Below are 16466 nucleotides of genomic sequence, written 5' to 3'. Positions count from 1 at the left end.
AATATCGCCCATGCAGAGGACACATATCTCCTCAATTCAGTGTATGTGTTCTCATGTCAACTAAACTGAAATGAAGTCATTTTGTCCGTTTACGGTTCATTAAAATGAGATTAAATAGCTTTAGTCACTGTACGTAAATATTTCCGTCTCCCCGCGTAAACCTATTCCACGGGTTCTAGAGTTTAAATTTTTTTTTTTTAAAAAAACACTAAATGATGACACAGAGCTATGTGATGGGAACCTGGGATAGTATTCTGACTGATGGGAACCTTTAGGATCCTGCAGAACCGCCTAGGTACCAAATCAGGCTCTGCTCTGATGCTGTATGAAGAACAGAGGAGAAGGGAATGGAGAGCCATTGGTATTCTCTCCAGTCATCCAGCTGAGCACAGGAGCGTTTCAGCACCATCCACTGTGGTTGCATCAGAGAGCAAGAGAGAGACAGAGAGAGAGAGAGAGAGAGAGACAGAGAGAGAGAGAGAGAGAGAGAGAAAGAGACAGAGAGAGAGAGAGAGAGAGAGAGAGAGAGAGAGAGAGAGAGGGAGAGAGAGAGACAGAGAGAGACAGAGAGAGAGAGAGGGAGAGAGAGAGAGAGACAGAGAGAGAGAGAGAGAGACAGAGAGACGGGAACACTCTGGTGCGCATGCCTGCCTGCACCTATCTTCCAACTCAACCCTCCATGTCTCTGCCTCCTCTCTCCCTCCTCATGGCTCTACCACAGAGAGGAATAGATAGATAGATAGAGAGAGAAAGAGATAGATAGATAGATAGACAGACAGAGCGAGGGATAGAGAGAGAGAGAGAGAGAGAGAGAGAGAGCAAAAGAGGGAGAGAGGGGAGGAAAATGGCAGGACGGCGATGGACATTTTCTTGGTCTTGTGCAACCATCTGCCTCCCACACCCCACCCCCACCTATCTGGGATCTAAGAGTGCTGCGTCGTCAGGCAGACCGCCAGAGTCCTGCCACTCTGCACATTTGGGACAGACCCTCCCCTCATTTATCACCCAGTGACAAAGAGTCGAGCTCTATCTCGCCCTCTCTCTGTTTCTCACTCTCTCCTTTTCCATTTCTCTATCTCTCTCTCTCTCTCTCTCTCTCCCTTACTGATTATCTTTCTCTCCATCTTTCAACTCACTACCATCATCAACACCCTCACACACCAACCCCCGCCCAGCTTCAGAGGCTGCTAGTGTGGCCCGCGGTGCCTCCCTGGGCCAGCTTCTCTAAGGCTAATTGCTCCTGACAGTGTAATAGCCCACACCCCAGGCCAAGAGACCTCATCTCCTCCGGCCCGGCTAGCCTTTTACACGCTGGTTCAGAATCATATTTCAGTTGTACTACTGGAGCTGCTGGGTCAGGGTTGTTTGGGTATAGGAAGACAGGAAGTGAGAGGTGATGCAGGAATATGAAACCATCAAGATGTGACAGAGTAATGCACTGAAGCGGCACACGTCGCCGTCAAATACAGAGAAAAGTGCACCGTTATCATCAACACTGTAACTAAATGCTCGACGACAGCCAATCAGAGCCAAAAGGCTGGTCTGAGGTACGATAGAAGATAGGCCGAAGAGGAAAGCAAAGGATATGTGGATGGTTTTAACGAGACAGACAAGCCAGACAATATGGAGGAAAAAAAGAACGAAAGAGAAAAGAAAGATTCCCCTTTTCTTGTGTTTTTCTTGCACATTCCTCCACACGCTCTCAATTCTAACTCGCTTCCTGAGTGCAGAGCTGCTGCGTTACATAAGACAGAGCATGTGCTCCACAAGCAGGAGGCAGAGGAGACCACAGAGGAATGGATGAAAAATCTTCTCTCTCTTTCTCTCTCTCACACACACACAGACACACACACACACACACACACACACACAGACACACACACAGACACACACACACACACACACACACACACACACACACACACACAGACACACACACAGACACCCACACACACACAAACACACTTACAGGTATTAACACACACAAATGGACTCATCCATAATTCAGAGCAGGGCTATTGTGGCAGGAGCTGCTGTGGAAAGGCGAAGGCCTTGCACTTAATGCTGGACCACAACCTTCATTAGGAGACCCTATAGAGGCCAGCGGTCTGTGAGCTCAGAAGGCTTCAGCTGACTCAGGCAAAACATGACCGACCGACTGAGCACCTCTGAGGGGAGATGATTTATGTGGACTGCCCCTCCGTCACAGGGAGCTGAAGACAAGGAGGCGCACGTGGCTCCAGAGTACCCCTAAAACCTTCACGCCACGGATGTATGTGGGTTCAAAGAAAAGAAAAAAACACGAGCAAAACCAAACCCGGGAAAAAGACCTGACTCATTTTTGAGCGTAACTCTGGAGCAAACAGAGCAAAACAGAGCAGCGGTGGGGAGGCGCTGGGAAGGCTGACAGCTGAGGACTGGACTGGACTGCAGCGCTAATGCTCCTCTGGGTCTTCTAAATGCTAATGCACTCCATAAGCGAGCAATGCCTGGGGGTCAACAGCCGAGCAGCGCGCTCCTCCCTCGCTCTCTCTGGAGCTGCTATAAGGGTGGAGGAGAGGAGAGGAGAGGAGAGGAGAGGAGAGGAGAGGAGAGGCTTGGCGGTCGGAGCCATTAGACCAACAGTCAAAGCCAGGAATATGAGAGGCACTGAAGCCTGGCATGCACTACACTGCTCCACACGGGTTGTTTCCAGTCCATGCCCAACAACACATTGCTCTGAGGAGAGCACAACCAACCAAGAGGAACGACATCCTCTCTCCATCCTCAGAGATCTGTATCTGGTGCCGGCTCTTCCTCTTCCTCATCCTCCCCACCACTGCCCAGATCAGCCTCAACCTCAAGACCAGCGGCACACACACTGTCTCTTTAAGGGTGACGCTTTCTTCTCCTCTCTCCCCTCCTATTTTCTGCCAGATTAATTCTAGAACAATTAGAAAAGTCTGTCAGCTGGAACAGCAGTGTTTCAAACAGCTCTGCAACTGACCTTTTCCCCAAAGCCCTCCGAGCCCTGAGTGGCGATGGACACACACACACACACACGACCCACTAGTCTACACATACATAAAACATAAAATCTTCTACATGCATTCTACACACCAACTCTACAACTAGAGCGCTCAGCATTCTTACCCAGTCACCACTTAACCTTACATTCAAATGCCACACAGAGCTTTTCAATGCACAAAACATCCTCTGCAACCATCTTAACCAACTCTATGTCTGCCTGTAGTTTCTGGAGACCTACATCAAACACTTCAAAATGTGCAGAGATGCACTGACACCAATCCTATATGATGCTAAACAATGACAGAATTAGGATGTCTTTTTTTTTGTCTTTCTGCAGACACTGAAACTAGAACAAAGAAAAAAAAAACATGACAATGCAACAGTGATGATGTCTCACATCTAAAAAAAAACGAGATAAATTAAATAAGGAAAAAAAAAAATCAGAAAATCATAATGTTTTCGATAACCCTAGCATAGATTTGAGGAGAACTCCCAATATAGTCCCCTAAAGCAAACAGGATTGTGTCAATTTATAGCTAAATTAACTGGGCAGCAGAACACAGTTTTGTTGCAAAGGAACGTTACTAAGAGGCCACTGCACTAGAGACAAAAACAGCCTTATTAACAAGGAAAAGAAAAAAGACCAAGTTCAGGCAAAAATAGTACCTGCCAAATCATGTGTTTCCTATATATATGTTTGTGCATTCAGCAAATACACTGAGCCTGCTAAATATGCACCGACTAGAAAGTTGTAATATACATTACTATACTTGACTGTGATTTCTACCTAGAGTACATTATTTCTATATTGTATTTACTGACACACTATACAGCTATATCTTTATTTAATCTCGTTTGCAGTTCACATATCCCTCTCAATGCCTTTTACTGTCATCCTCAGAGAAGAGAACAGAGGACAGGGTGATGGCTTTTTGTATGGATGAGGCTTTTTTTTTTGGGGGGGGGGGGGGGGGGGGGTTACGATACAAAAGGGAGAATGTCTCACTCACTTTTCTGTTCAGGTAGAAATGGTCCAAGTCCTCGATAGGTGTAGCCACCATTCCGGAGGGGATGTCTCCGTAGATGAAGGGCAGGCTCTTGCCAGCCTCCAGGTCACGGTTCGGCTTGGGCTTATTATCGTCGTCATCGTCGCGGTAGCTGCTGTCAGGCTTTGGTGGCGGCTTTGCTTTTTCCTCAGCGATGCGCTTCTCAATGTTAGCCAGGGATTCCCGGGTAAAATATTTGAAGCTATCAGGTCCTGGCGGTGCAAGAAGGGGTGCAGCCATGTTTTCATCCTGCAGCGACTTCTGCTTTAATTAGGTATCATCCAGGGCATCTAGTTCTAAATGTGAGGAAGAGAGAGAGAGAGAGAGAGAGAGAGAGAGAGAGAGAGAGAAAAAAGATAAAGAGAGAGAGAGGAAGAGAGAAAAAAAAGGAGAGGTCACTTGAGATGTGTTAGGCAATCTCTCCTGAGAATCACGCCTTGAATTTAAATGTAGGGCATTACTCTCAATGACACAGCCGTACCTATCCATACACTCCACAATAGACAGTAATATGTCCTAGGACCACACAAACATGTGATCAAAACACTTGGCATGCCTCCTTTAAATTATTATTTTCATGTCTGTAAGATTCATTTGTTTGTTTTTTTTCAATGAAAAAATGCATGTGTATATTGGCCGATAGAGAGAGAACAAGCTATTCCCCACTACTAAAAATATCACTTGACAACATCAAACCGACTAGCTGTTTAGCTAGGCTACGGGCACAGAGCTAAACAGGGAAAGGAGTGCAGAGGCACAGACACAATTGGTGAGTCATGCACCTCCATGTATGACAAATGAGAGTGAGGCAAGCTCATAAAGAGCAGCAGGTGACACCCCCCCCCCCCCACACACACACACTTCCTCTTGCATTAAAACGATTCTCACACTCCTGTGAATATTACGCCTCAACAAATTTGTCCCCTTTTGTCCCCTTTTTTCCCCTCATTTACTCACCTATTTTCCCCCCCTGCACACAAGATGATTACAAAACCTCAAATATGCTGTGCTGTGTTTGGTGTCTGGTTTGGTGCTACTACCGTACATGCTGACCTCTATCAAAGGAACCATTTGATGAAAGGGAAGCTGGGCCCAGGTGCTGACGTTGAGGCTGTATGGATGCACGCCTAATGACCAGCCTTCTGCATGCACAGCAGGAGTTCGTAATGAGAGAGAGACAGAGAGAGAGAGAGAGAGAGAGACAGAGAGAGAGAGAGAGAGAGAGCAGAGAGAGAGAGACAGAGAGAGGAGGAGAGAGAGAGAGAGAGAGAGAGAGAGACAGAGAGAGAGACAGAGAGAGAAAGAGAGAGAGAGAGAGAAAAGAGAGAGAGAGAGAGAGAGAGAGAGAGAGAGAGAGAGAGAGAGGGAGAGAGAGACAGAGAGAGAGACACAGAGAGAGGGAGAGAGAGACAGAGAGACAGAGAGAGAGACAGAGAGAGAGAGAGAGAGAGGGAGAGAGAGACAGAGAGACAGAGAGAGAGAGAGAGAAAGACACAGAGAGAGGGAGAGAGAGACAGAGAGACAGAGAGAGAGAGAGAGACAGAGAGAGAGAGAGAGACAGAGAGAGAGAGAGATGTCACATTATGGATAGGGGGTGGGGCCCTCTGGGGGTCTCTCCTCCAGAACCACAGTATCTCCGAGGGCAGCATGTGCACAGCCTTTCCAGATGACACATAAATCAGTCAGTAATTAATAATAATAAATCAGGGGTAACAAACTCTTCCAGGGCTTACGTTCAGGGCCTGCCACTCCTGAGCTCCGGGGCAAGCAATGGTGGAACGGCACCACCCCAGAAGCATCCGAGTGCTAGAGAAGCCCAACAGTTCCATTTTCAGACTACCTCTGTGGGAAAAAAAAATGCTCCAACCTCTCTTAACACAACTACAAATACCCCGGTAACTATTAGACAAGCACACGTTTAAAGTCACACGTTCTAAAACTCCACATGGATCAAGCATGTCAGCCAGGTGAAAGTTGAAAGGTGAAACTACGGGCCTCGTGTTGAAACACAAGTAGTATGGGTAGTGTGTTCTACTGACCTTCTATACAGGGCACACACACCATGGGATGAGCTCTACGCTCAAATAACAGTAGCTGTTCAGAGATCTGACTGTGATCTTAATTCCTATTTCGACTTACAAGCCTAGTAGAGAGAGACTGGTGACAATATGGAAATGAAAATATATGTTTCAAATCATTGTGGGCTGTTGAGAAATCTTTTCATAAAAAATGAAGGCAAACTGGGGAGACAGACAATGATGTGTAAACCATTGTGGGTGTCAATGTTGACTAGCTCCATTCGCAGCAAAGCTTGGGAGCTTTTCTGCTCTACATACAGCATAACATCCTCTGCATGTGTCATTAAACAGGAGACATTTTGTTTTATCTAAATGTATCCTATTAAAAAGGCCTGTTCATGAGGCCAAAGAAAGTGTATGCATGCATACACTATATGTAATAGAATCAAATGCATACTTCCTCAATGGTCCCTCTATTCTTTTATAATAATGACAGCACAAATTGCACCGTGTATGGAGATCATAAGCCTATCACAAACAACACTGTCCACAGTCTTGGCAGACAAATCCTTGTAGTGTAATCCTTGGCCTCTGAATAAAAATGTTGGCCTAATAATAACAATTTTAAAACAATTTAATACCCTAATATAAGATGAGCTGTAAAATTAGAGATGGCATCAGGACATCAATCAATGTCAAACAACGAAACAATCCATATTATTATAAAATGGGTAATTGGGCTTGTTTTACTGAAAAAAGGCCTGTTATAGTCCCCAAACTAAAGTGTCTCTAAGACCAGCACTGACAGAGAGGGAAGACATTTTAAGGTCATCCATAGCTTGTCTTAAGCCTATCCCTCATAACAAAATGACTAAAAGCTATGCACTGACCCTGACCCACAACAAAGCTGTCTTAAATATATATATCGAATCCTTTCTAAATCACTTCACCGCTGATGATACACTACGTCTCGTGGGCGCTGTCCGTTCAGAACCATATTTACAGCTTCACGGGCTACAGTAGGCTACATCACACCGGCCTACCTTGTACTACATGAACACAAACTACGTCTCTTCTCAAATTACACATAACATATAGTGTGTTCTCTAAGAAGGAAAATTCAACAGCGGCCCGGTGAACTGTGTTCTACAACAGTGGGCAAAGGAGACGAATACCACAGCTGGTCAACTATACATAGAAATCGGCATAGGCCTAGGTGAGAAAAAAACACAACAAAATCTCCACATGACGAAAATAAATGTATCTCAAGTTCTGGTATCACATCATTTTCGTAGCATTTGCATACACATGTTCCATTAAAGGCTGTTGTTTGTTGAAACAGATTGATTTCAAACGCATAAAAGCGAACAAACAGTGCTTCCACCAATTAGCCTATATCATTCAGCACATTGGGAATTGTTTATACAACGGAATTGTTTATACAACAGACAAACAATCCATGGAAAGCTACCTTGTGAACATGCAAACGTAGAGGTCGATGTTCGATTTCACGATAGCCTAGTTGGTGTGCCACAGATGCATGCCTTTGAGATACCTTTTTCGAGGGAAAGAAAACAAAGGCAACGCATGCCAGAGAGCATGCAGATACGGTAAACAAAATTACCTGCAACATCCCGGTTAATCCATTTTTTTTTTTAAATCACAGATAGCCTGTTGTATGGACCTCTTGCTGAAAAACTGAGCTAAGGTGTTCCTTGCTTCATTACTAATGCATCTTCGTCCTACACCGTTTTAGGTATAGAAATAAAATAGTCAAGCTCAAGAGCGTTTAATTCAATGTTGATGCAACCAGTGCTCGAGACGCGTATTTCCAAAAACAGTCGGTTTGGATCACTGCCAAGAAATGGTTGAGGTCACGAAATAATTTGGAGAACCAAGTAAACACAAGACCGTTGCCTCACACGTCCTCCCAAAACGGGCGCGGGCCACAGCCTCCGAGACACACAGCAAATACTGCAGTGGGTGTTTCTAAGCAGAAAAGCTTTCATTCGAGAGAGAAGTCCACCATCAAAAAAGTGACCAATAACACAGCGTTTAAACCCCAATTCAGCTGGAACAGCTGTATCACTTGAATGTTAACTGATGCCTTTATGTTTATGAGAGGTTTTTTTCCGCAGGTTGTCTAAAAATACTTGAAGAAAAGGAAGCCTACCACACCCGTGAAAGCTATGTCGTCTCCTGGATCAATATGAAGTCATGAAAAAACACCACACTGGCGATTGCATCTAGGCATCAGTGAATACTTCGACAATGTGTAATTAATGTGAAGCGTTCCCATTTGACAGGGAACAATTTTCACGAAATGCAACCGTTGTGTGGATGGTGGGTGAATATTTGGAGGTGGTGTTGGGAGGGGGGTATTGGAAATAGAGTGATCACGTCACAGGTTCCAATGAAATCTGGTTTGATCTTTGACATTACGGGATAATAAACGTTAAAATATAAGTTGATCTCATTGTGTTCACTTGTCAAGATTGGCGATCACTTTTGCCCAATATCAGAAGCCTATGTTTTTTTTGCGTGTCAATGTAGCCCACGCGCAATGTAAATTAAGGCCAGGAAGCATTTTTGGCGATATCTTCATCACAAATGAAACAGTACGTTGGAAAATAAACGGAAAATACAATATCCCATAAGACATGTCGAACCTATATTTTGTCTTTGGCATTAAGCCTATTCGACGGAAAAATATGCTGGGTTCCCGGCGCTCTGCGACATTTTCAGCGTACTGATGATAACAAAAAACACGTTTCCTCTCCCGAAAAAAATCACCTGTTTTAGAAAAATCGGAATATATACTTACTATTTAAACGTTAGCGCGTATCCACAACGGCGTCGCTGGACTGCAGATGTCGAAAAGATTTGGAAGAAACTGCGGTTGTCGCCATATTGATGCTGCTATCTTCCTTCCCAGTGCGTGCAGTTACCCTGCATAATTGATGACTCTCAGCAAAATACTAGGGAGTGTCGGCAAATACATGTCTTCCGATCTGTAAGGGGCATTGATTGGTGTCAGAATAAAATCTAAGAAAACGTTTTGATTAATTAAATCACCGCCATTTCGACAACCACTAGGCTGCTACCTAGCGACTGCATGCCGGACGACTGGACAGTCTGAGAAGATGAAAGGTTTAGGCTACAGTAGATAATTAGCTATGTGACCGTAAAGCAGGAATAGACAAGGTTGCATTCATAGAGTTATGCTAGTCAGTTTATTGCCCTAGTCTGAAATAGCGCAGACCTATCTAAATGCATGTATGTAGGCCTATGTCCTAAATGACAGGTTACACGCTTTACAAGGATGTTACTTTTCATTTTCAGATTTTTGATTTCTCCATAGACTTTACAGCGTGGGGGATGGGGGATTACATGGGACTTGAAGGGGTGGGGGTAAATTATTACCATTGCCTGTTTTAAAATTTCCCTGAAATAGACTATTACACCATAGTAAATGATTGCCAATGACGTCACAAAGCAAATGTCCCAATAAAGTCTTTAAAACATGTCTTACCTCTCTCTCCCATTTCGTACCTGTCAGATGGACGGCAAAACATTAATTCTCTTTATACTCCTTTTGGGGATAAACGTATTGGCACTCAATGGCATTTCCGCACTAGACAGTAAGTTCTGCAACTAATTATTTTTTAAATTAGCAGACTAATGCTTTCCTTGTCAAACAATGCTTGTTATATACTATTAGTTTTAAATTCTAATAATACATTTTCATTATTATAAAAACTGTCTATAATTTTACATACAGATGGAAAGACATGCTTTTAATATAAGCTGCACAGGTCTATACACACTGTCTTTATTATTCCACACACTCCAGTACTCTTGCCTCTATAGACAAAAGTGTGTTCAATGCTCTTCTAAAATGAACACAAAACTTTGTCCTAACTGCAACAGGTTGTGGACAACAGCCATTGGTGGATGCCCCAGGTGGGTCACGCATTGTTGGTGGCCAGACTGCACCAGAGGGGGCATGGCCCTGGCAAGTCAGCATACAGAGAGGTTACAAACACATATGTGGCGGGATTGTTCTCAGCACTCAGTGGGTTATCACTTCAGCTCACTGCTTCAATGACCAACCGTAAGTGGTGTGGAATCACTTTGCTGTATGTGGAATGCTATGATTAGTATAGAAAGGTTTTGAACTCACGTTCAAGTTTTGAATATCATTGCTAGCTTGAAGACATGCTAGAGATTCCATGGATGCAGGGAAAGCTTTGTATAGTGTCTCAAAAGTCCTGATAGTTCATGTCTGCTAATTAGATCAGTAGATGACAGGAATGCACACTTTGCCTGACATCTAATGCCTTGTCAGTGGAGACTCATGCGTCAGTGTTTCATGAGAATTAACCATACTTATTGAATTATTTGCTTAATATGATTAAGCTGTCAGTCATGTTTTCCTTCTCATCAGATCACCACGGAAACTGCATGTGTTGGCTGGTGAACAGAACATCTTAAAAAGAGGAAAGCATGCCCAGTACCGAAACGTCAAAAAATTAATAATTCACAATGATTATAAACAAGCAACCTTTGACAGTGACATCGCTCTTCTGCAGTTGAGCAAGCCGCTTCGGTTTACAAACCATGTACAGCCTTTGTGTACCATTAGCACTGAGGCAGAGGAGGAAAACCTGCATTTCAGTGCTTGCTTTATAAGTGGCTGGGGAAGCACCCAATTCGAGGGTATGTGTTACATATTTCTCAGGATTCCCTTTGAATGACCCTTTAAAGATTTATTTTTGGGCTTTTTATGCCTTTGATCGGATAGGATAGTGAAGGGGGACAGGAAGCTGGAGAGAGATTGGGAGTGGGATTGGGAGTGGGATTGGGAAATGGCCGCGAGTCAGATTCAAACCCGGGTCTCCGTGGGCGCTCAGACCCCGTCTTGCTTGCGCCACAGCTCCCCCCCCTTTGAGTGACCTTTTTATATACCTAATTGTTTTAATGTTTTCTTTTAAAACCTGATGACTTTTATTTTGTTGCCTCTGTGAAGCACTTTGTAACATGGATTTTGCTATATAAATAAATATTATTATTATTATTATGTCTTGTTGGTAATGAGCATAGAAGGACATAGTATTTGAACATCACAACTAAGTCTTTCCAGGGCCAGGTGTTTACACACTGCAAGAAGCCGAGGTGGAGCTCATCGCCAGAGAGACATGCAACAAGAAAGACTGGTACAATGGCTTCATCAGTGAAAACATGGTCTGTGCTGGCTTTGAGGAGGGGAATGTTGACGGTTGCCAGGTGATGTATTCATTTTACCATTTTGATTTGTATGTCACCACTGTCTGAATTTACCAATTATTCAGATGATTAATCATCTCACTCATGATGGTTTGTTTTTCTGCAATGAAGGGTGACAGCGGGGGTCCACTTCAATGCTACAGTGAAGAACAGGATAAGTTCTACCTTTTAGGGGTGACAAGTTTTGGGGAACAATGTGCACTACCTAAGAAACCTGGAGTATATACTCGTTCTAGCAGATACTCAGACTGGTTGAAAATGAAGCAGGAGCGATCGTCATCTTCTGCTTTGGCTGTGTGTTCCATCTTTATCCACATAACATCAGTCTTAAATGCACTTTGGCTGTTAATGTAAGGAATAAACACATAAACTTACCTTGGGATACTGTAAATAGATCGTTCTATCAAGCAGTATGAACATTTGTAACTGTATTATCAGGAGACCATATATCTTTCCTGACCCTTCACCAAGAGGTTTACATCCATAAATATGTCAAACATGTATAAAAAATCTTCTACTGAGTACTTACTGTACAAACTAAGGCAACACTCCCTGATGCCTTTTACATATGTATTGATTACAAGACTAGCAGCTCTGATGCTTATTGTAAGTGTAACCTGCCTTGAAAGAAGTACCCCACTAGATATGTACCTGCAGCCTTTGGAAAGTGAAGCAGGTGTGCTAGTAAGGACGTTTCAGTTGCTAAACACAGGTGTCAAGCAACTAGCTTTAGTTACTGTAGAGCTCTGTACCTGCTGCCACACTCACACCCTAAATAACACTCCCAATCTGTGTCATAGGACCACCATAAGCTGTCCTGCACTGGACTTGAACCTTCAGCCAAAGGCATGGGAAGCCAGTGTGCTTGCAAGGCAGCGTGCAAGGAGGCTGAAGCCATGGGTGCTAGTGTGAGTCGCTAGCATGTCTCCTCATGCAGCAGGCATATGAGTGTGAGGTTTGCACACAGCCCTGTTGGCTTCTGTTACATACATAAGCTAATTTCCCTTACAGTAGGCCTTAGGTTAGAGCCCCAAAGGGAGATCAGTCACAGAGGTGCCGTGGCCTAAATTGAGAGTTAGCAAGGAGTGAGCGTAATGGAGGGCAGAAGGACAGTTTTATAACATACAAACCTCATTCTCTGATGTCTCACAGATGTGCTTATAGTTATAGCAGCCATCTCACATGCTCTCAGAAGAAGAAGAATATTCTGTATTGCCACATCGACCAGTCACTGGAAATTCAGTCAGTCTATTCCCTGATGGCATAATTTGCAGGAATTGCAGACCTGAGTTAATGACCCTGTCCAGCAATATTTGTCACTCAGCTGTTATACAACTGAAACATATTGTGACTTAAAGCCGAAATATAGTTCTATGACTGCGTTACGGACGGACGGACGGCTTCGACGGACTTGTGAACATTTATGGTTCTCTGACGGTTGTGGGTGTTGCGAAGCAATTAAAAAAAAGAGGGCTGGGGGGCACTGTGGCGCCCCCCATTTACGGGCTACAATGCCCGCGGGGACACAGGTTCGATTCCGGCCTGCTGTCGTTTCCCGATCGTATATGGTCGTATTTGTACATAAAAGTTGTTTGTTTTACTTTTTTTTGCTTAGATTTTTTTAAAGTTACCGAGAAATAGACACTGTGCAATGTAAAAATCCCGTTATTGTAACTGAAAAATACATCTGAAGGGATTTGTGAGGTGTCAGAGCCAGCTATCTAATGTTAGCATGCTACCCATAAGGTTAACAGCGATGTATTGACGGATTGACGGAGACGGATAGGAGGTGCACGTCAGGCCACGGAGAGGCGCTTGGAGAGGGTTTGCAACGACGGAGAGGGCTCTCTGTGTCTACGTAAACGGACGACCATAAATTGGGCTTACGGAGGAGAGAATAGATTTGATAACAGCTCTTTAAAATTACACCTTGAATTTCCTCAGATGGTGGTTCCTCAAAATGTATAACTGCAAATCTGCCCTACCTCCTGGTTATTAATTGCAGCCCTTGTCAACTCCCTCTGTAGTTCAGGATCATTCCCTCAGCAGTTTTCATGCTGGTAAGCTGACTCATTTCATGAGGCCTACCAGTTTTGTGTTGGCTGCATTCTTGAACATTTTGACTGAGTCATGGTGGGAAATGCAATTGTTGTTGGTCAGTGAGTATAGCAGAGAGAATAACATTCACCCTTGTGGAGCACCTATACTGATGTTTAGAGTAGGTTTAGAGAACCTGCACCTACCTAGGTTTTGTTTTGTATAGTCCAGGAAGGCCAGGGATTGTGAGACTCCTAAATCCAGAAAACAGTCAAACAATCTAGATCTAGGCAGGATACAAGTAAAGGTAGCATTTCTCATTAACGATCTTATATGTGAACGTAAATTAGACTGTATGTTTTTAACAGAAACCTGGCTAAACAAAAATGGGTCTGCAGCTCTTATTGAAGCATCCCCTCCCAATTATAGCTTTTTTTAGTCCATTAGAACAGGTAAAAAAGGGGGCGGGACAGCCACCATAACCACGGATGCCCTGTGCTGCAGGAGCATCTCCTTCGATGATTTTGCCTCATTTGAATATCATGCCATAGTTCTAAAATGCCAGCCTCCTGTTCTGACAGTAACTGTGTATAGGCCACCCAAGCAATGTCCCACTTTTCTAACAGACTTTTCAGAACTACTTTCCATTATACACACAAACTACGATAAGATTATTATCACTGGTGATTTTAACATACATGTTGATAATGGGAACGACTCAAAGGCCCGGGATTTTATGAATCTCTTGAATTCCATGGACTTTACACAACACATCACTGAACCCACTCACAACCGTGGCCACACCCTTGATCTAGTTATTACAAAGGGTCTTACAACTGTTACATTGTCTATCTGTGACCTTGCTCTTTCTGACCACTTTTGTATTTTCTTTACAGCACTGGTACCTAAAGTTAGAAATAGTGCTGAATGTTGTATTAAGAAACGCTATCTTAACTCTGCAGCAGCTGAGAATTTCAAAGTAATGATGAACATAATTAGTACAAAAAACCCAGATACGGGGCCATCATGTGTTAATGATCTAGTAACTACTCTAAATACAAAATGAAGGACAGCACTTGACTCTGTAGCACCATTGAAACAAAAAAAGGTTTTAGCCAAACAAAAAGCTCCATGGAGAAATGAGGAAATTATTAAACTTAAGAGATCCTGCAGAAGGTCTGAGCGTACATGGAGAAAGACCAAGCTACAGGTCCACCTTGATATCTTTAAGGATCAACTTTCAGTCTTTAATAAAGCAATAAGAAATGCTAGGAAGGATCATTTCTCTAATTTGATATCTACAAATTCTAACAATTCCAGGGTCCTCTTTTCAACAATAGACAGCCTTATAAATCCTGCACCTAAAGTAGATGATAGTCTCTTTTCCACCTCCAAATGTGAGGAATTTGTCTTCTGATCCCCTTCCACCATGCTGTAACAGTATGAGCTTTTTTGCACTGGCTGATATAGAAATGCTGAGCAAAGTAGTGTCACAACTGAAGCCGTCTACATGCCCTCTTGATCCCCTTCCCACCAAATTTTTTCTTTGACTCTGTGTCTAAGGACATTCTAGCCATTATAAACTGTTCCCTGCTTACAGGTATTTTCCCATCAGAACTTAAAACTGCCCTGGTGAGACCCCTCCTGAAGAAAAGCAATTTAGACTCTTCAGTTGTAAACTATTTTAGACCCATCTCTAACCTTCCCTTTCTAAGCAAAAAAATGATTTACTCATCTGTGTCTCTTTACAAGTGTTTGTAACCCCCCCCCCCCAGCAGCTGTCTCTTAGTTTGACGATGACCGTGCTGAGTAGTCCTTTACGGTGCCAGTGCGGTTAGTATGTTTATTTTATTTCCTGTTTATCTATCTCTAGAAAATCTGTGTGTTTTTTACAAGTGTTTGTAAACCCCCTCCCCCCTTTCTTTCCTACTGTGAGGCGCATTGTGTTACCTCCCTGTATGAAATGCGCCATACAAATAAAGTTTGATTTGATTTGATTAGCGTCTGCGATTCTAATCCAATACACTTTTTCACATTCAGCAAATTGCTCCTCATGTTTCTGTAGCTGTCTGTTCAGTGTATGTGCTCAAAATATCTGATGTTCGTACACAGTCCTGGCTCTGTAAATGGGAAACAAACACAGTGGCTCGGACCGAGCCATAAACAATCCCAGCCGATCAACCTGGAGCACAGAAGGAGGAGTGTAATTATATTGGCTGTTGAGCACAAATATCAACAACCGGGCATGAAACCCAAACCAAATCGATGACTTTACCTTTGAGAGACCAGCTGAACAGATCTGTGAATACCAGGAGCCAGTTCATATGTACACTCTTTTAAGGTAGCTGTGGAGATGTGGTCCAGCTTTTCCTTCTACACCACGGCTTATTGTTGCTGTAGAGGTCTTTTCCATAATGCATCTGCTTTCAGCAAGATGTAGGATGTAACTACTGACGTAGTCATCAATGTCGTCAAGCCAGGACTAGTCAGTAGTGTATAAGCAATCTTTAAGCATGCTCTTTGATGCAGGGGTCCACTGTTTAACAGATTTGCTGGCTGATCTAATAGCCTTCAGTTTATGACAATATCCTTTTATGGTACTATCTGCTTTCCTTTTGCAAAAGATGCTCCCGTGTCCCCTATGCTAAAGGAGACACGAAAGGAAGCATTGCAGCACCTTTGCTAAGCATTTTGAGAATTCGAGCAGCTCTCATCATGGCTGCCATTTAGATACTTCCGGGTCATTTTACTCAATTAGGAGCCTTCCTAAGCAAAAAAGACTACCCAAATGGGACCCTGGAATGGGTAGAACATATCTTCACTAACCCTTACATCCTAGCCTTACATAGGCCTATACTGAGCAATACATATTTTTAACTAAGTAAGGAGAGGTTCTGTATAACGGCATAACTCCAATCGTTCCATATATACAGTGCTGCTTGAAAGTATGTGAACCCCTTGAGCAGTTTAGAATTTTCTGTTGTTTTACCATGATTTCATGTAAGGACATCAGGAAGAAGGTACTGACAGCCCATCAGTCTGGGGAAAGCTATAAGACCATCTCCAAAAG

General features: G+C 43.4%; 2 protein-coding genes across 11 annotated transcripts in view; one reads left to right on the top strand and one right to left on the bottom strand.

Annotated features, from left to right (window-relative positions):
* scn8aa (sodium channel, voltage gated, type VIII, alpha subunit a) overlaps nucleotides 1-9325 on the bottom strand; it is a 61328-nt gene extending 52003 nt beyond the window's left edge. For 3 of the 10 annotated variants that reach the window (XM_031565749.2, XM_031565751.2, XM_042707575.1), the window contains exons 1-2: nucleotides 8898-9325; nucleotides 4020-4351 (exon numbers count right to left, since the gene is read on the bottom strand). In XM_031565749.2, coding sequence (XP_031421609.1) covers nucleotides 4020-4295 — 276 coding nt within the window. In that variant the 5' untranslated portion in view covers nucleotides 4296-4351; nucleotides 8898-9325. Of the gene's footprint in view, nucleotides 1-4019; nucleotides 4352-5108; nucleotides 5198-7697 lie in introns of all 10 variants that reach the window. The other 7 variants (XM_031565745.2, XM_031565750.2, XM_042707574.1 and 4 more) reach the window with 5 other exon arrangements.
* A 304-nt stretch (nucleotides 9326-9629) lies between these two features.
* On the top strand, nucleotides 9630-11738 carry LOC122132859 (transmembrane protease serine 12). The gene is made up of 5 exons (XM_042707584.1): nucleotides 9630-9714; nucleotides 10004-10187; nucleotides 10521-10792; nucleotides 11217-11359; nucleotides 11471-11738. Exons 1-5 carry the CDS (start codon nucleotides 9633-9635, stop codon nucleotides 11711-11713), a joined length of 924 nt encoding a protein of 307 aa, XP_042563518.1. The 5' UTR covers nucleotides 9630-9632; the 3' UTR covers nucleotides 11714-11738.
* Nucleotides 11739-16466: the final 4728 nt, after the last annotated feature.

Source organism: Clupea harengus, chromosome 4 (genome assembly GCF_900700415.2).
Source record: "Clupea harengus chromosome 4, Ch_v2.0.2, whole genome shotgun sequence".
In the NCBI taxonomy this organism is placed as follows: Eukaryota; Metazoa; Chordata; class Actinopteri; order Clupeiformes; family Clupeidae; genus Clupea; species Clupea harengus.
Note: the sequence above shows the minus strand (reverse complement) of the source record. Positions and strands in the feature narration are given on the sequence as shown.